Source organism: Schistocerca nitens, chromosome 6, assembly GCF_023898315.1.
Source record: "Schistocerca nitens isolate TAMUIC-IGC-003100 chromosome 6, iqSchNite1.1, whole genome shotgun sequence".
Lineage (NCBI taxonomy): Eukaryota > Metazoa > Arthropoda > Insecta > Orthoptera > Acrididae > Schistocerca > Schistocerca nitens.
This window is the reverse complement of record NC_064619.1, coordinates 588,986,474-589,007,632: the sequence shown is the minus strand read 5'-3', so window position 1 is coordinate 589,007,632 and position 21,159 is coordinate 588,986,474. Positions and strand designations below refer to the sequence as shown.

At 45.3% G+C, this 21,159-nt stretch overlaps 1 protein-coding gene and 1 pseudogene across 1 annotated transcript in view; both read right to left on the bottom strand.

The window, feature by feature from the left end:
- LOC126262846 (probable cytochrome P450 6a14) overlaps positions 1-14,467 on the bottom strand; it is an 86,815-nt gene extending 72,348 nt beyond the window's left edge. The window contains exons 1-2 of the mRNA XM_049959712.1: positions 14,384-14,467; positions 7,454-7,718 (exon numbers count right to left, since the gene is read on the bottom strand). Coding sequence (XP_049815669.1) covers positions 7,454-7,670 — 217 coding nt within the window. The 5' untranslated portion in view covers positions 7,671-7,718; positions 14,384-14,467. The remainder of the gene's footprint in view (positions 1-7,453; positions 7,719-14,383) is intronic.
- Positions 8,273-8,390, bottom strand: LOC126263943 (5S ribosomal RNA; annotated as a pseudogene).
- Positions 14,468-21,159: the final 6,692 nt, after the last annotated feature.

The following is a 21,159-nucleotide window of genomic DNA, read 5'->3' as shown; positions in this document are numbered from 1 at the left end:
GTGAGGTGACTTACTGGTGAATAACGCTGTCTGAAACTGTTCAGAGCGTAGGTGGCGTTACTCGTAAGCCGGGTCGTATATCACTGAGACAAGCTAGTCAGCGCACAGCTTTCACACCGACCCGGTGCAGTACTTCTCTGTTCATCACTCGTTTTAACCTATCTCAACTGTATACATTTAACCCTTGAGTGTGACCTGAGAGATTAAGTGCAAAGCCTGTTACTGTTAGGAAATATTTGTGTTGTATTGCTACCGCACAGTTAACATTCACGTTACATTTTAATTAGGAACATGGCGATCCGTTTCGGGAGTATTTCCCCGATCCTCTCAAATGTGATCCCTGAACCTCAACCACTGTGGAATCTAGCTCGATTAAACGATAGACAACGTACTCAGAGACTTTATATTTTACTAGCTGCAGTGTTCGGCATTGCCCGTGATGCTTAATAATTGGCACACAAAGAAATTGGATCTGCGCTTTATTGACACTCATAGTAAAAGCAAGCCGCATTGGAAATAGCCGTCGCTTTAAATCGAAGGACATTTTTTGGATGACTGGATGTCAACGGAATGCGACGAATGAGTCCGTCTTCACTCGTTTGAAAAGACGATTAGTTGCGCGACCTGTTGTTACATTTTGCAATAAGTATCACATTGTGTTTTTGGAGAATACGTCTTCCACTGTTTCAGCTCTGTTTTCACTTTTTCAGATATGTTTATGATTACGTCACTGTTTGGGAATTCTTCGGTTCTCTTCGATCTTTTGGTCGGCCGCCGACCTACCGATCTAGTGATTTTATTGGAACTGTACCCACCAACTGCATTATGGCACTGTGGATTTTAATAAAAATAACTATGTAACGCGGACTAAAGTATCTTCTATGGTATATGACATATGTAATAACAGCAACTAATCAATGGTTCAAATGGCTCTGAGCACTATGGGACTTAACATCTGAGCTCATCAGTCCCCTAGAACTTAGAACTACTTAAACCTAACTAACCTAAGGACATCATACACATCCCTGTCCGAGGCAGGATTCGAACCAGCGACCGTAGCGATAGCGCGGTTCCAGACTGAAGCGCCTAGAACCGCTCGGCCACACTGGACGGCAACTAATCAATAAATATGAGTTTGCAGTCATGTCAAATTATATATATATCGGTCAAGAGTTTTTTTGGTAACAACCTTTCCCCTTTATATACTACATACATATATGTTTCAAATGAGGTTACGATATCTTGCGTAGGCAATGATAATTCGCTGGTCCTGAAGGCAAAGCGTGCAGAATAAAACAGTAGATTTGTATGAATTACAAACAGACTCTCTTCTTTGTATACGAGGGCAGTTCAATAAGTAATGCAACATATTTTTTTTTCTCGGCCAATTTTGGTTGAAAAAACCGGAAATTTCTTGTGAAATATTTTCAAACATTCCCGCTTCGTCTCGTATAGTTTCATTGACTTCCGACAGGTGGCAGCGCTGTACGGAGCTGTTAAAATGGCGTCTGTAACGGATGTGCGTTGCAAACAATGGGCAGTGATCGAGTTTCTTTTGGCGGAAAACCAGGGCATCTCAGATATTCATAGGCGCTTGCAGAATGTCTACGGTGATCTGGCAGTGGACAAAAGCACGGTGAGTCGTTGGGCAAAGCATGTGTCATCATCGCCGCAAGGTCAAGCAAGACTGATCTCCCGCGTGCGGGCCGGCCGTGCACAGCTGTGACTCCTGCAATGGCGGAGCGTGCGAACACACTCGTTCGAGATGATCGACGGATCACCATCAAACAACTCAGTGCTCAACTTGACATCTCTGTTGGTAGTGCTGTCACAATTGTTCACCAGTTGGGATATTCAAAGGTTTGTTCCCGCTGGGTCCCTCGTTGTCTAACCGAACACCATAAAGAGCAAAGGAGAACCATCTGTGCGGAATTGCTTGCTCGTCATGTGGCTGAGGGTGACAATTTCTTGTCAAAGATTGTTACAGGCGATGAAACATGGGTTCATCACTTCGAACCTGAAACAAAACGGCAATCAATGGAGTGGCGCCACACCCACTCCCCTACCAAGAAAAAGTTTAAAGTCATACCCTCAGCCGGTAAAGTCATGGTTACAGTCTTCTGGGACGCTGAAGGGGTTATTCTGTTCGATGTCCTTCCCCATGGTCAAACGATCAACTCTGAAGTGTATTGTGCTACTCTTCAGAAATTGAAGAAACGACTTCAGCGTGTTCGTAGGCACAAAAATCTGAACGAACTTCTCCTTCTTCATGACAACGCAAGACCTCACACAAGTCTTCGCACCCGAGAGGAGCTCACAAAACTTCAGTGGACTGTTCTTCCTCATGCACCCTACAGCCCCGATCTCGCACCGTCGGATTTCCATATGTTTGGCCCAATGAAGGACGCAATCCGTGGGAGGCACTACGCGGATGATGAAGAAGTTATTGATGCAGTACGACGTTGGCTCCGACATCGACCAGTGGAATGGTACCGTGCAGGCATACAGGCCCTCATTTCAAGGTGGCGTAAGGCCGTAGCATTGAATGGAGATTACGTTGAAAAATAGTGTTGTGTAGCTAAAATATTGGGGAATAACCTGGTGTATTTCAATGCTGAATAAAACAACCCCTGTTTCAGAAAAAAAATGTGTTGCATTACTTATTGAACTGCCCTCGTATAAAGATAATTAATGTTTAAATGTGTGTGAAATCTTATGGGACTTAATTGCTAAGGTCATCAGTCCCGAAGCTTACACACTACTTAACCTAAATTATCCTAAGGACAAACACACACACACACCCATGCCCGAGGGAAGACTCGAACCTCCGCCGGGACCAGCCGCACAGCCCATGACAGCAGCGCCCCAGACCGCTCGGATAATCCCGCGCGGCGATAATTCATGCTAAAGGCAGAAACTGAAGTTTCAAATTTAAGTAATGGGTAAGAAAATGTTGCGTATCAACGTGGCACGTGGTCGTGGTGTCTTTAGACCTGGCAATCTTAGTCGCATTTCTCCTGAAGACGGTCAAGATACGTCAGACCTTCTTATCAGATCGTGACTAGTTGCATGGGACTCTCCATCTCTCAGAACAAGCAGGCATTGTGAAGACGTGTACTCTGGTAAAACTGCCGCTGCCGAGATCCACTGCTTTCCTGCAGTCAACAAAGTACGGATAACAGGGCTCACAGTCAACTAGCTGGCACTGTCACAGTGGATGCACTATCCACAGTACGACATTTCAGGAATGGCCAACAACGTATGAGCTGCATACAACCTATAACCATCTTGAAACTTCCTGGCAGATTAAAACTGTGTGCCGGACCGAGACTCGGAAGAGCACTTGCCCGCGAAAGGCAAAGGTCCCGAGTTCGAGTCTCGGTCCGGCGCACAGTTTTAATCTGCCAGGAAGTTTCATATCAGCGCACACTCCGCTGCAGAGTGAAAATTTCATTCTGGATACAACCATCTTACTAATCGGGCACATTATCCAAAGCTCTGTACGAGTAAACCTGAAACTGCAGCTCACTGGGCATACAGAGATTAGCGTGGATGCAGGAACATCAGCATTTTCCCCTCGGAACACAGGGAAAGACTGTCTGGACTGAAAAGTCGCGGCACACGTTGGTACACGCCAAAAGAATGATTCTAGTACGTCGTACAGCACACGGTATGAGGTTTCCCTCTAGCCACCAAGATACGAACTAAGCCGATGGTGGTCTGTGTATATGAATTTTCTATAGTGAACAGATCTGACGTAGATGTTTATTAGGTATCCCATCCTCACAAAGTGTTCGTGCAGCGTATGGCGAACACTCCATGGAGCTGGCAGTAGTTGCAATGTTTGACTGACTTCACAGCTGTTACGAACATTTGTCTTTCTGTCGATAGATTTGTAAATATGTTAAGTCCTGCTCTGACTGCTCACCGTGAAGTTTACTGCACAGTCAAGATTGAGTGTGGGCCGCCAATGCTCCCATTTTTAATAGAGACCATCCCACAACAAATCATAAGGGGCACTAACTCCCTTTCGAAAGCAATCTTTCAATTGAACTTCTCATTAGTGATCGACACTAAAATATGCGATACGCTACGATTTACCAGTAGTTCACAGAATTCCATGTGTAATGCAATGTAACTATGATAGTGGGAAATGAGTCGTGCGCTCCTATCGTGTTATCTTCTGAGAACTTGATACGGGTTTGTTTGCAATAGAATTTAACCTGACAACAACCTCTGAACTGTAGAGAACAAGCGCCACAGATACACGTATGCGTTCGCTACTTGTTTGCTACATTCACAGTGAGAGGCAAGAATCGACTACAATAGGTGAAAAAACCTGAGCTCGCTGTCAAAACTAATGTAGTGCAGTTATTGATCACTTGAAAGTGGTAATTGGGACCGAAATCAGCTGACTGTGCAAGGTGTGTAATACGGTCTACTGGCCCTGTCGGGCCATAGAGTTCCGACCGACCGCCGTGTTATCCGCTGCCAATGGCGTCATTTGGATGCGATTTGGAGGGGTACTGGATCATCAAACCACACTCCCAGCCACTGCCAGCTTCCCAGGACTTACGAGGAGAACACGGCAAGTGCCATAACTCGATTTCGCAGAAACTTCGGTCAGTGGAAGTAAAGACAAAATATGCGACCACGTTTCTCGTCTTTTCCGTAGTCGACCTTTTCTGAGGAAACGGCCATCGAAGTTTTCGAAATACCTCAGATGCCTTGTAGCGCACGATAAGCTCAGCACAACTGGTGGCTAGCGTCGTGGCCTCTCACTTTCGTGTCCCGTGTTCGAAATATGATTACTGTTTTTATTTATTTCATTTTTTCATTTATCTACTCATGTACGCAGGAGGTTACTACACGAACGTTTCTTATCAAGTTGGAGTATATAAAGACGTTATATTAACTGTAATAACAACTGGGTTACGCTACATGTGTCATACATTTATTTCATGATGTATGAGTGTATGCTATTTTCTGGATTTACAATCTTTTTAAATTATCATGTTCTTATACTCCATTGTTATATCAATTCTTTTGTAAACTCTTGTAATTTATTCTTGTTTATTCTTTAGGAAGATGTGGTGCATCTCCTTGGGGGATACCGATCGTAAAAATATATGAAACATAGTAATTCCAAACACCAGGAACATCGCGCAAAGGCTTTGCCACAGCGACATTTCTTGATATGAATCTCGCTCGGGAAAGAAACGTCGTTAACATTGCTGAAGACTTCACGCGTTGGCAATAATTTCGCGGCAAAGCACTTTTAAAGGATCACTTTTCCAAAAGTGGCAACTGATTGAATGAATCAAGATACGGTACAGGAATTCCACCGAAAAGAATTTCAAATTATTTCCATGGAGTTATTGTGTACTTTTTTCATTCACTATACATACAATTAGTAGATGAATAAGGTCAACGTTATTACAATATATGCGGGAAAACATTCGTGCAGTAATCTTTTACGGACACGGGTTGATAAAATAAAAACAAAAATAAAATTAAAAATAATAATCAAGTTTCGAACACGGGAGGATAAAGTGTTAAACCGTGACACTGGCCACTGTGCCAGCGCTTTGGTTGAACTACACTACTGGCCATTAAAATTACTACACCACGAAGATGACGTGCTACCGACGCGAAATTTAACCGACACGAAGAAGATGCTGTGATATGCAAATGATTAGCTTTTCAGAGCATTCGCACAAGGTTGGCGGCGGTGGCGACACCTACAACATGCTGACATGAGGAAAGTTTCCAACAGATTTCTCATACACAAACAGCAGTTGACCGGCGTTGCCTGGTGAAACGTTGTTGTGAAGCCTCGCGTAGGGAGGAGAAATGCGTACCATCACGTTTCCGACTTTGATAAAGGTCGGATTGTAGCCTATCGCTATTGCGGTTTATCATATCGCGACATTGCTGCTCGCGTTGGTCGAGATCCAATGACTGTCAGCAGAATATGGAATCAGTGGGTTCAGGAGGGTAATACAGAACGCCGTGCTGGATCCCAACGGCCTCGTATCACTAGCAGTCGAGATGACAGCCATCTTATCCGCATAGCTGTAACGGATCGTGCAGCCACGTCTCGATCCCTGAGTCAACAGAAGGGGACGTTTGCAAGAAAACAACCATCTGCACGAACAGTTCGACGACGTTTGCAGCAGCATGGACTATCAGCTCGGAGACCATGTCTGCGGTTACCCTTGACGCTGCATCACAGACAGGAGCGCATGCGTTGGTGTACTCAACGACGAACCTGGGTACACGAATGGCAAAACGTCATTTTTTCGGATGAATCCAGGTTCTGTTTACAGCATAATGATGCTCGCATCCGTGTTTGGCGACATCGCGATGAACGCACATTGGAAGCGTGTATTCGTCATCGCCATACTGGCGTATCACCCGGCGTGATGGTTTGGGGTGCCATTGGTTACACGTCTCGGTCACCTCTTGTTCGCATTGACGGCACTTTGAACAGTGGACGTTACATTTCAGATGTGTTACGACCCGTGGCTCTACCCTTCATTCGATCCCTGCGAAACCCTACATTTCAGTAGGATAATGCACGACCGCATGTTGCAGGTCCTGTACGGGCCCTTCTGGATACAGAAAATGTTCGACTGCTGCCCTGGCCAGCACATCCTCCAGATCTCTCACCAATTGAAAACGTCTGGTCAGTTGTGGCCGAGCAACTGGCTCGTCACAATACACCAGTCACTACTGTTGATGAACTGTGGTATAGTGTTGAATCTGCATGGGCAGCTGTACCTGTACACGCCATCCAAGCTCTGTTTGACTCAATGCCCAGGCATATCAAGGCCGTTATTACGGCCAGAGGTTGTTGTTCTGGGTACTGATTTCTCAAGATCTATACCCCCAAATTGCGTGAAAATGTTATCACATGTCAGTTTTAGTATAATATATTTGTGCAATGAATACCCGTTTATCATCTGCATTTCTTCTTGGTGTAGCAATTTCAATGGCCAGTAATGTACTTACTCGCTAAGAGGCACAAAGTTTGCTCAGTAAAAGATAGAGTATCCACACCTAAACCGAGACGCGTGTTCGCTTATTTTGAACACTCTTCCACTCAATGAAGCTTCTGGGAAATCGGGATATGGCACTTGCCGTGTTCTCCTCGTTAGAACCGCTACATTCCGCTCATATAGCACCTTAACTGACATCAGGAGGCTGAGTGCACTTGCCTCCAATCCTTCCACCAGGGAAAAATCTCTGGCAGTACAGGAAATTGAGTCATGGTCGTCCACATAGCTGTCAGACATACTGACCATTTAGCTAAGGAGGCGGGGAAGGTGCGTAGAACTGGTCTCATTAGTACAGCCAAATAGGGGAACAAGGGCTTCAGCTAAGACATTAAAACTGTGAAATGGCCCTTCTGCTGTCAATGCTCTTACGTCCATTTGGAGCGTGTTCTCACCTCTGAACCGTTGGTACATCTCGTCGAGGTCATCGGCGATACTCAGGGTGCCGAGAATGCTCTTGCGGGTGTTGCCAAACGGCGTCCAGGGCCAGAGCTGCGGCACGTCCCTGGTGCTCCAGTAGATGTAGTGCCTGTAGTAGCACACCCACAGCACCACCAGCACCGCCAGCGCCGACAGCACCAGCTCTCTCGGGCACCACTCCACACCCTCCATCAAGGCGAGCCTCTGCTGCGGTCAGCGGATGTCGGGACTATGCAGATTCTGAAAAGAATGTGTACCAGATACATATGACCAAGAACCTGCGAATGAACCATTTCAAGCTTCGGTCTCGACGCAGTCACTTTCTTAAGAAGATGTAAACGTCAGCTCCTCCTGTGGTTTTCCTCAGTCACTTGAATGCCGAGATGGCTCCCTCAACAGCTCTACACAATATGGTCACAACTCTACGGTTACTCCTCTGAAGGCTTTCTGTGGGACACCAGGCTACTCGTCCAAGTCCGTCACAATACCCCTTTTATTCCGTGAACGACTCAAAATATGGAAACGAGGTTGTCGGCAAATGGCAGCACGCAGAGTGGCGTGTAACTCTGTTGTTTGGTTAATACTCATAAATCTCGTATCGACTGATACAGTAAGTACCCCATCGGGACCATCCGATCGCCGTGTCAACCTCAGCTGAGGATGCGGATAAGAGGGGCGTGTGGTCAGCACACCGCTCTCCCGGTCGTTACGATGGTTTTCTTTGACCGGAGCCGCTACTATTCGGTCGAGCAGCTCTTCAGTTGGCATCACGAGGCTTATTGCACCCCGAAAAATGGCAACAGAACATGGCAGCGCGGATGGTCACCCATCCAAGTGCCGAACACGCCCGACAGCGCTTAACTTCGGTGATCTGACGGGAACCGGTGTATCCACTGCGGCAAGTACGTTGCCGACTGATGCAGTGAAGCAAGTATATTTCTCGGAATGGAATGATACACGAGAGGCGTTCAATAAGTAATACAACACATATTTTTCTCGGCCTATTTCGGCTGAAAAAATGCGAAATCTGTTGTGAGTAATCGTCGAACATTCCCGTTTCTTAAACTTCCGACTGGTGGCGGCTTCACACGTAGCCTTAAAAACGACTTCGGTAAGGGAGGAGCGTTCCAAGCAGAGAGCTGTCATTGAGTCCCTTTTGGTTGAAAACCAGAACATCACAGATATCGACAAGTGCATGCTGAATGTCTGCGAGACCTGGCCGTGAATGAAAGCACGGCGAGTCGGAGACGTCTGTCATCATCGCAACAAGTTGCGCAGACCTGTCCGATCCCCCGCTGCCGGACGGCCGCAAACAGCTGTGACTGCTGCAGTGTTGAAATATGCGGATACTCTCACTCGAGGTGATCGACGGATCAAAACCAAACACCTCGCTGCTCAAGCGATCGTCTATGTTGTTAGTGCTGACACACTCATCCACTAGTTGGGATTCTCAAAGGTGTATGCCCACTGGGTTCATCGCCACCTAATAGGAGGCCATAAACAATGAAGGTGCACCCTGTGGGAAGCAGGACGTGGATGATTGGGAAGTTACTGATGCAGTAAGTCTTTGGCTCCAACGTCGAGCAGTAGAGTGGTGCCATAAGGGCATACAGACATTCCCAGTAAGGTATCGTAAGGCTGTCGCATCGATCGGAGATTATGTTAAAAAGTAGGGTTTTGCAGCCAAAAGTGTGGGGAATAATTAGAACGCCTCTCGTACATTTAATGACAGTCGAAGACTCTTCAAAAGGCTAATACTGTGATACGATGGTTGACTAAAAAGTAATGCCTCCACCTCGGTAACTCTTCAACAGTTGGCAGCATTGGTATGTGGCAGGTACTGGCTTGTTCCGTAGCCTCTTCTCTACAGCTCCAGTTGGCGGGAAGCCTTAGCACTGAACGGTTGTGTTGTTACAGTGTAAAGTATGGAACCCTGCGCAGATGGTCGATCAGTGCGATTTAATCAACGTGCAGTCATTGAATTTTTAGCAGCAGAAGGTGTCACTCCAAAGGAGATTCACCAGAGAATGAAAGCAGTTTATGGTGATTGTGTTGATGTGAGTGCTGTGCTTCGCTGGGCGAGTAAGTTTAAAGATCTTGAGGCGGGAACATCTGACCTGCGTGACAAACAAAACGTTGGACGTCGTGTGACAGCAACCGCAAAATGTTGATAGATGGATTCAGGACGATCGTCGTATCATTCAGAGAGAAACTGCAAGCACAATCAGCATTTCACAATAACGTGCGGGTCACATTATTGCTTTGCTTGGCTATCAGAAGATTCGTGCAAGATGAGTACCCCAGATGCTGACTTGTGAAATGAAAACGTACAGACTTGAAATTTGCCAGGAACTCCTCTCGCCTTACGACAATGAAGACGCACAGTACTCACACCAACACAATCACCAACAACTGCTTTCATTCTCTGATGAACCTCCTTTGAGGTGACACTTTCTGCTGTCAAGAATTCAATGACTGCACGTTGCATAAATTGCATAGACCGACCGTCTGCGCAGGATTCAATACTTTTCACTGTAACAACAAAACCATTCATACTAAGCCTTCCCGCCAACTGGAGCTGTAGAGAAGAGGCTACGGAACAAGCCAGTACCTGCCGCATACCAATGCTGCCAACTGTTGAAGAGTTACGAAGGTGGAGGCATTACTTTTCAGCCAACCCTCGTATAATGCTTGCTAATGTTGCTTTGAAACTTTTAGTCAAAGTATTAGAGAAATGTACTAAAACTGAAAGGCTAGGCGACCAGAATCGGCTATTGGGATGTAAACATCACCATGTGCAATTCTGACGCCGAACACCGTTTTATGCAGCAAGAACATAACATATGCTGCTAACATAAAACGTGTTTCCTTTCGGCGCTACTGCTACTACATCTAGTACTTGCTGGTAGATTAGTTATCAGTAGGTTCGAGTGAGTGTTACGAAGCTGCTTCGTGCACTCGAATAGGAGTCACTAGCGGGAAGGCGATGTTCTTTCTACATCATACTACTGAGAATATTTAGAGAGCCGGCATTTTCGGCTGACTGCAGAACGATTCTACTGCCGTCAACGTACTTTTTTTTTTCGTGATGAGCGCGAAGACAAGACAAGAGTAATAAGAGCTCGTACGGAGGCATAAGACAGTCGCTTTCTCTCCCTGCATTTGCGCGTGGAACGGTAAAGGAATGTCTAGCAGTGGTGCAAGATAACGTCTGTCACGCACAGCACGGTGGTTTGCACAGTACTCGTATGTATGCAGATGTGGCTGTAGATGCACTTATTATAACACAGTTATGGGTAGTGTCAGTTACGAGTGCTACTCATTGTGTTATATGCTAACTTATAGAGTATCAGAAGGAGCTTAGGAAAACGATTTCAGATGTGCGTAAGCCAACCGGCTCTAGGCGCTACAGTCTGGAACCGCGCGACCACTGCGGTCGCAGGTACGAATCCTGCCTCGGGCATGGATGTGTGTGATGTCCTTAGCTTAGTTAGGTTTAAGTAGTTCTAAGTTCTAGGGGACTGATGACCTCAGAAGTTAAGTCCTATAGTGCTCCGAGCCATTTGAAAACAGGTAGTCTAAAGGCTTGATACACCGCTGGAGAATGGCACGAGAGCCGCACTTCACGATGTTTACAACGGAATGTGTAATTCAGGCTCCTTGTTTGTCAACATTTACCGGGTTCAAAATGGCTCTGAGTACTATGGGACCTAACTTCTAAGGCCATCAGTCCCCTAGAACTTAGAACTACTTAAACCTAACTAACCTAAGGACAACACACACATCCATGCCCGAGGCAGGATTCGAACCTGCGACCGTAGTGGTCGCGCGGTTCCAGACTGTAGCGCCTAGAACCGCTCGGCCACTACGACCGGCCATTTATCGGGTATTTTTGCTAAAAGTTTCGACTTCAGCATTAAGAAGCTTTGTATCACTGTACTACATCTACATCTACATTTGCATGGATACTCCGCAAATCACATTTAAGTGAGGGTTCACCGAACCACCTTCACAGTTCTCTATTATTCCGATCTGGTATAGCGCGCGGAAAGAATGAACACCTATATCTTTCCGTACGAGCTCTGATTTCACTAATTTTATCGTGGTGATCGTTCCTCCCTATGAAGTTCGGTGTCAAGAAAATATTGTCCCATTCGGAGGAGAAAGTTGGTGACTGGAATTTCGTGAGAAGATTCCGTTGCAACGAAAATCCTTTTCTTTTAATGATTTGCAGCCCAAATCCTGTATCATTTCTGTGACACTCTCTCCCATATTTCGCGATATTACAAAGCGTGCTGCCTTTCTTTGAACTTTTTCGATGTAGTCCGTCAGTCGTTTCTGGAAAGGATCCCACACCGCGCAGCAGTATTTTACAAGAGGACGGACTTGCGTGGTGCCACCTTAGTAGGTCTGTCACATTTTCTAAGCGTCCTGCCAATAAAACGCAGTCTTTGGTTAGCCTTCCCCACAACATTTTCTATGTGTTCCTTCCAATTTAACTTGTTCGTAATTGTAATACCTAGGTATTTAGTTGAATTTACTGCTTTTAGATTAGACTGATTTATCGTGTAACCGAAGTTTACAGAGTTCCTTTTAGAGCACTCATGTGGATGACCGCACACTTTTGGTTATCTAGGGTCTACTGCCACTTTTCGCACCATTCAAATATTTTTTCTAAATCGTTTTTGTGTTAGTTTTGATCTTTGATGACTTTGTTAGTCGATAAACGACAGCGTCATCTGCAAACAATCGAAGACAGCTGCTCAGATTGTCTCCCAAATCGTTTATATAGATAAGGAACAGCAAACGGCCTATAGCACTACCTTGAGCAACGCCAGAAATCACTCCTGTTTTACTCGAGGACTTTCCGTCAATTACTACGAACTGTGACCTCTCTGACAGGAAATCACAAATCCATTCATATAACCGAGACGATATTCCATAAGCACGCAATTTCACTAAGAGCCGCTTGTGTGGTACAGTGTCAAAAACCTTCCGGAAATCCAGAAATACGAAATTTATCTGAAATCTGTTGTCAATAGCACTCAACACCTCATGTGAATAAAAAGCTAGTTGTGTTTCACTGGAACGATGTTTTCTAAACCCATGCTGATGCTAAATGACACACTAAAAATTGTCATGATGAAGGTGCAGTGATGAATATGAGGCCCTGTAGAGCCGCAGACAGCGACTGGAAGTCAGCAAGGTAGATAAAAGGTAAGTAGAAAATTGAATGATGAGGTGAGGTGGAGCGTTGTCATTAGGGTTGGAAAGAGGGGTATATGTCGTGACGGATTTCATTGTTTGTGAGTAGGACGTGGTTAAAATTCTGGCGAGAGAGGATGGATAAGGCAAGGAGGTGCATCGAAGGTTGAATATGGATGTAGTAGCGTAGCAGGGTACCAGGATTGTTGATTAGTCGGTGGGAAACTAGGTGCTGGGACCGGGTTTTGCGAATTATGCATCGGATCGGAATGTGCTCCAGGAAGAGAGGAAGATGTGGGAAATGGATGGGTTGGTACATGATGCTAATTGTAGAAGGTAGGCGGATGCGGAAAGCATATATTTCCAGGATTTCAAAGGACTTGTAGAATTTAGACGAGGGACGACAGGATACTACCCGCCTACTTTTATACTAGCGGGTGCTACTAGTGGTCAGTCGCGTATTACGTAGGGTGTCCGGATACCTTAAATCAGATAGTGTACGTCTATAAATTTTGGGAATGGTTTTCTTACAGAAAAACAAGAAAAAGTCTGGATAACCTCCTTGAAGTGCAAGTATACAGGGGTCAGTGGACTTCACTGAGAAAGTTGAAAACAGCTGATTGCTGTCACGTGACGGGAATGAGTGCTGAAATCTTGTTCAGTGCTGTGGAATGTCTCGCGACCCTTCTGGCTGCTATTCTGAAGGCTAATGGTCTTCGCGGAACATATGTAATCGCAGCGGGTTTGGTGTTCGTATTACGCCCTTACACAAACAAAATAAATAAAGAAGAGAAAAAAATCAACGATCGCAAAATGTGGGGAGATGCGGTTTTCAAAGACTGTACAGAAAAACGTGTAAATTTTTTATACCTCATTGAAATTACTGTCAGAGTAGTTCCCTTTCCACCGACTGGTGAGACCGCTTCTCCGTCACACTTCGGATATGTGATTATACTGACTGTAACTTAAATTGAGTACAAAAAATTTCCATGTTTTTCCTTACAGACTTTGAAAATAGCATCTTACTGCTCCCCATATTTTGCGATTATTGATTTTTCGCTTTATACGTTTCGTTTGGATTCCCTGATATGAGAGTATTTAGACGAGAAGCCATACTATCTCTATTTTCTATCATACAAAGAATTAATTGCTGTTATCTGGTAGTGATAAGGTGGATCTTTGCGTCACACTGGGAATCAAGGAGGCCCTTCTGAGCGAGTGAAGCGGTTCTATAGTCAAGGATCTAGCCTCCGCCTCTAATTCAGAAGGTTACTTCAAAACGTTCGGTTACTCAGTCGTTTCCTGACAGAATTTGTGCTTCATCTTCGACTTCATCGCTGTCAACGGGACGTCAAAACACAAAAAATGAAACATTTAGCGTTACACAACAGTGATTCTCAAAAATGGTTCAAATGGCTCTGAGCACTATGGGACTCAACATCTTAGGTCATAAGTCCCCTAGAACTTAGAACTAACCTAAGGACATCACACACACCCATGCCCGAGGCAGGATTCGAACCTGCGACCGTAGCAAGTGATTCTCAGTAAGAATGTACGACACCTAAGGAAAAGGAGTGAGATGCTCTTTAGTTGTCATTTATTCTAGACCACACTCGAATAAGAACGCGTCCGTTGACGAAGAAATGACAGTGGACGCGCAATGTTTTATATAGGTATTAGGTTATTTTTTAGACACTTACCTATCAGCCCAGGTCTACAGGTTTTTGACTTTCGGCACGGCAAGGACGCGACTTCACTTTGCAAATATCTTCGTGGACTGTGCTCCTTGCGAGCGATGGAGATTGTATATAAGAACGGCGCAGAGACAGGTGCGCCTGATAACGCGATAAGGGCGCATGACTCCACAGGAAACAGGAAGCAGCTTCTTAGGTACCGACAATGATTACGAACGTGTCGACTACTTGAGACAGAGGCAGCATCTACACTACGTGCGAGAAGTTGCCGTATCACTCTTAGCTTTGCACAATAGGGAAAATGAATAGACGTCTTATTGGTGTTCCTAATTTGAAGCTGACTAAAAATTTTGTTCTCAATATTGAATTTTCTTCTCAGTATTGAAGTTTTGTTCTCAGTATTGTTTCAGATGAGAAGCCATACGTGATGTAAGTGTACACAGTTGGACGTTTGAAGAGCAATTAGTATTGTGTATGTGGATGCATGAAAGTCCAGAGGCAGGATAAGAAATGACAGAATTTGTTTCAGGAGCGCTTCACCTCGTAAAGCAACCCTGCTTGATTCGGAGAAACTTGCTTTTGTTTCAAGCAGTATCAGGGACAGGCCGTGTAGCGACGTATGAAAAGACGAGAGGAAACATGTGCGACCATCGTCCAGTCGACTGAGCGGCATCCAGTACGATCTGTTTGCAAAAGAACAACTGACCTTGAAGTATCGATTTTAACAATCCATGAATGCTTTAAAAATGATTTGAAAACGATGGATTCAGGCAGATTTTTGTTTGTAAATTGTCTGACAACAACATAGAGCAGTCTGCTGTGCTTTGTTGGCACAATTTACAAATGCACTGGAGACGCCTGACGGAGCAAGCACAGCAGAAGTAGCACATATGTTCATTGTCGACCAACCGCGCCTTCAGCGGGGATTCGTCCAAAGTATTGTATGGGGTTTCGGGATTGCAGCCGGATCATGTTGACTTCTTGCCACAACATTTCAGCTGGCAACCGTCCAGCCATCTTCAGGCGAGTGCCCGCCACTGGGGACAGCTAGTTTTTTTTTTCCTCTATTGTGTTTTAATTCCCCTGCCCCATATGGGAAAGGGAGGGCTGGCACCAGCGCAATCCGCTGCTCTTCAAACGAGTGAAATATTTATTAAAAAGATGAAAATGATACATATAAAAGGCGATAAAATGGGAGACAGTGGGGGTTAAAATATACACTTACAGGGAGACGTTCATTGTGGGACAGTTAAAAAAGTCGACATAAAGTTAAAAAACACAGTTGGCGAATCGTAGAGCACGTAAAATACACCGAAGTCACACGCACAATGTAATTGTATTCTCATGTCGTAAATTTATAATTGTATAGACACCAGTTCTTCAAATTAAAGTTTCATTTCACTGCACACGTTTCTGTTGGTCATAGTATATGCACAATATGTGAAAAAAAGGGACTGTTAGTGCTCGCACGTGTGTTGATAATTCAGCAAGGGATTGGTTAACAGTATTGCTGATTGAAAGGACATACCAAAAAGCTTGTGAGTGCACAAGTGGTGGTTTATGGACTTGCTATTTTGTCTGCAAGACTCTTTAATGGTGATTGTACACCCGCACATTCGCAACATATGGCTGCTGGACATCTCTACAAGGACTACAGTGGGTCTACACCTTTGATGACCCACCAATACCATTATTTCTGCAAGGACTGCAGTGGGTCTGCACCTCTGGGGATCCACCAATACCGTAATCTCTACCAGGACTACAGTGGGTCTGCTCCGTGATGACCTACCTACCAATATTTTTCAAAACTTCGACTGATTCTGCTGTGGGTTTTGCTCTGTTGTGGCCCATTACCTGTCTGCACGTCAAGAGTCAGCACTGTCTCTCCGTTGGAAGGACAACACTACTTCTTCAAGACTACATGGAAATCCACTACTTCCATGTGCATTTTCTTTTTCTGACCAGACTTTGTGCCTTGCAATTACTACTTTGATGAATGGTCAGCACTGTCTTTGTGAGAACAATTTTTGCTTTTGACCAACAGTGTTTCAATAAGTGTGTGCATTTGATATCTTTGTTATTACAATTATGAAAAATTTTTTCAAATCTGCATTGGGCACTGCCCAAAACATTTGTAAAATTTTTGTGGGGAGCATGGGGGCTATGTAAGTAGGCTGTTTATGTTTTTATGCTGGTAACGTCACGTAGCGCTCTGTATGAAAATCACTGACTGTGCTGTGTTCAGTCTGTGGCTGGTTTGCATTGTTGGAATTTTTGCTATTGTAGTGTTGGGCAGTTGGATGTGAACAGCGCATAGCGTTGCGCAGTTGGAGGTGAGCCGCCAGCAGTGGTGAATGTGGGGAGAGAGATGGCAGAATTTTGAGAGCGGATGATCTGGACGTGTGTCCATCAGAAAGAGTAAATTTGTAATGCAGTAGTTCGAGTAACGAAGATTTTTGTGAGGTAAGTGATTCATGAGGGATATTGGTTATTGTTAGTCAGGGCCATTCTTTTGTAGGGATTATTGAAAGTCAGACTGCGTTGCCCTAAAAATATTGTGTGTCAGTTTCGTGTTGATCAGAATAAGTAAAGAGAGAAATGTCTGAGTACGTTCAGTTCTGCTGTCACCTGTTTGAAAATCAAATAACGTAAGTGGTTTATCAGCACAGTGATTCACAAATTTTTGTAAGGGGATGTTTCAACAAGTTAAAAGGTGGCCGCAATATTAAAACACTCCAGAACGAAGGCATTTTAAAACCACTGAGGTGGAGCACACACGACAAAGAATAAAAACTGTTGGGATGGACCTGCCGAGGGAAGGGAGACTTGAGAGGAGGGAGAAAGAGGGGAAGGGGCAGAGGGGGAGGGGGTTGGAGGGACGGGATAAATTGAATGGGGGCCCGGGGGCCCACCAAGGGTAAGAGACGGTCGGGGTGGGAGACAGAGAGGGAAGGCAAGTCAGGAGGGAGCGCAGAGACACAGAAGGGTGCACTGGAAAGGGAGGGAAAACCCGCTCACGGGAAGAGGAGGGGAAGGGAGAGGGAGCCCTGAGGAGGGGGAGGGAGAAAGATGGTAGGAGGGGTAGATATCAGGGCGAATCTCATTATCTGGGAGGAGTAGGTGGTGGAAATTGCTTTGGGAAAGGAGGTGGATGGTGTGGAGATGGAGAGAGGTCGGGATACAACAGTAAAGGCGCGGCAGTGGGCTGCAGGTAGAGAGGACAGAACGCACCAGGGTTTGGGATCGAGTCAGCAGACGATGCACAGGGTGCAGATGTGTTCGAGGAAAAGGAGAAGATGTGGGAAAGGGATGAGGTCGTAGAGGATCCGTGTGACAGACGGGAGGCGGATACGGAAGGTGAGGTAGAGTGCTTGACGTTCAAGGGTATGAATCTGCTAGTTCAGGGTGTCGGATTTATAGCAAAAATTGGCGCGAAAACGCATGCACGTTGGCGGCTGTCACGGGAGCGTCCTCTTTCGAAATCCCCTCCCTCTGCAAATACTGTTCCACTGTGACGCAAAGGCGCCTGCGTCAATGTGAAACTAGACGTGCGCTCTCTATCAGAACGCGTGCCCAAGGCGCTAAAAACAAACATCAGATGTCGTCAGACGTGTCATTATGAAAAGCATGTTTTCTCGCAGAACAAATTAAAGATGTCACCGTGTCTCAGGTCTTGTCCAGTTGAAATCCGACGTCACGATTTTTAAGATCTTGTGCCAGACGTATTTCCAAATAATCTTTATTTTCTGAATCCCAAAAGGATCTCTCCAGACCGAAGATTTTTGTGGCAGAATAATCCATAGAATGTCCTCTGCTAAAGCAATGATAAGCTATGACCCACTTACTGGGGTGCGAACGGCGAGTGTAGTGCTCATGTTCAACACACCTTTTGTGTGCTGTGTGTATTGTCTGACACACTCGCAACGAATTTTGTAAATATCGGCCTTCCGCAGTCCCTGATCGTCCTTTGCCGAACCGAAAAGAGCACTAACCTTCAACAGTGGCCAGAAGATAACTTTAATTTGATGTTTGCTTAGCAGCCTGCCTACTTTTGACAAAATGTTGCCGACGTGTGCAAGGAATGCTCTGGACTTAAATAGCTCCTTATTTCTTGATGTTATGGGTGGTCACGTTTCTTCCCCCTTAGCGCAGTAGTAACCTGGTGTGAAGAGTTGGCATTATCTTCGAAAACCAACTGTAGATGTTCTAGCTTCTTTGTAAGGCTGTCTTCATGAGAAAAAACATGTGCCCAGTGCAGCAATGTTCTAAGGACACCGGTAGTTAGTGAAGGGTGCTGACAGCTCCACATTTGGAGATAGAGGTTCGTATGTGCGGTCTTACGTTAGCAGTTTGCAGCTTTCGATCCAGGGCAAAGCAAACAGTTTCATGGTGATCGAGTTTCGAGTTGGACCTAAGAGAGAGGCAAGCACAGCATCTGCGTTGGCTTGTTAGGCGGTGGGATGAAAATGGATGCCGTAGTGGTACCCGCCTAAAAATAATGCCCAGCACTGCAGACTTTGCGCCGTCTGATCCGGGAGCTTAAACCTATGCACGAACAAGGGAATCAAAGGTTTGTGGACCGTCAACAGGTGAAATTAGCTGCCATGCAAATATTTAAGAAACTTTTTTACTCCATAAGTAATCGATAAAGCTTTCTCAACGTGGTAGTAGTTAAGCTGGGCAGAGTTCAACGTTTTGGAGGAGAAGGCAATAGGACGCATCGAACCATGTGTCAACTTGTGCCACAAAACCACGGCAATGCCGTACTGCGACGCATTCGTCTAACAACGTTTACGGCAGACCCGGTATATATGACATGGGACATGGAGCTACCGTAAGATGGCCCTTCAGGCACTGAAAAACCTGTTGACAGGCCGGCGACCACACACATTTGACACCTTCCTTGTGCAGCTGATTTAGAGGGTGCGCGGTTTGTGCGACTTGGGGAATGGACTTGGTGCAGTACGTGATTTTACGCAGAAACGCTTGAAGTTGTTTACGTTTAGTGGAGCCGCTTAAAGAGGGATTCAGGATTCTTGGAATGTTCTGCATGGGCCGACCCCGTAACGATAACATCGTCCAAATAATTTACACAGTGCGAAATACCCTGGATCAGTACCTTCTAGGGTAGGACTGACGGTAGAGATAGAGAAGTTCCAACGAAGAGTAGCGCGTTTCATCACAGGATCATTTGGTCGGCGCGTTACAGAGACGCTCAGAAAACTCTGGTGGCAGACGCTACAAGAGAGGTTTTGTGCTTCAGCGAGAGGCCTACTACTGGAATATCGAGAGAGTATTTTCCGGAAAGTGTCTGACAACGTATTACTTCATCCCACATATATCTCACGGAGCGACCAATACGAGAAAATTCGAGAAATTTGAGCTAAAACGGAGGCTTTCGACAATCAGTTCTTCCCAGGCGCCCTTCGCAAGTGGAACAGGGAAGAAGGAATTAGTTAGTGGCACCAGAAGTATCCTTTGCCACACACCCTCAGGTGGCTTGCAGAGTACTGATGTAGATGTAGTACTTCTAAATACTTTTGGGAAATGGCAGGTCCACTCGCAACCCCAAACGGTAAGTGACTGCACCTGAATAAGCCACAGGAGGGTTTAGAACTAGGCAACTAACGGGAACACTCATCAAGTAGCAGTTGTAGATATGCGTCGCTGATAACAGTTTTCGAAAAATATTGGATCCCAGCTAGCTTAGACAACAACGCCTCTGGGCGTGGTAGTGGATATCGATCAGTATTAGCCTATGAATTAACTGTGGACTTAAAATCACCGCAGAGACGTAATGATCCGTTCGGATTTTAATGACCTCTATAAGAGTTGTCCATTGACTGGTGGAAACCGGGGAAATAGCTCCTTGGTCTTGAAGCTCTGCGATTTCCACTTGAACAGCCTCATAAACCGCAAATGGAAGCGGGCGATCTCAGCAAAATTTGGGCACAGCTGAGGGCTTCAGAGAAATCCGCAAAGTTACGTCACTCGAGCACTTGTTCAAATATCTTCCCATACGTCATGCACAGTGCATCAAGATCATAAAAAAGGCACTCGTAATGGCGCTAAATTAGCTGGTCCTCCGCTATGAACCCAAAACAAGTAGAGGTGTCTAACAAGCAGACTACACGGCAATTGGATTTTTGTAATTTCTTATATTTATGGTGCGTGACCTTCAGAACTCAAATATCAATTGCCCAAAGCTGTTTGATGCAACTCTAAAGATTGTCGAGTAAATCGACTTTCAAGTTTTCCGTTTGTCTTTAATACCCTAAAGTAAATTCAATTTACCGACAGGCAGCGTGGCTCTGCGACGTAGAGGACCTGCTTTCGATCCCTGGCTGACGCCATTTTTTAAATAAAGGTGCAACGTTCTGTGAGTCTTTCCGTGAAGCGTAAAATAATCAAAGATGCAAAAAAATCACTATTGCCCGGGACTGGTTATCGCTAGCTGGTTGGTTCGTGTCTCGTGCAGTCATTACTTTTTTAGTTTTTTTTCGGTTCAGTTCGAATACACACATTATTTAAATATAAAACTGAACTAATATATGCTTATTAATGCACTGAATAAACTCTGTCCGAACAGACCTCGGTAGACCCATCACTATCGATCGACCGCCGCCGTGTCGTCCTCAGCTGCTGGGCGTCTTGCTGTATACGTACGAGGGGCGTTTGAAAAGTCAGTGCAAAGTCCGAGAGATGGTACCACCGGCGCGTATCCAGGTCATGTTTAGTTAGTCTTTGGAAAGAAAGCACATTGATCTATTTCTTTGTGTTTG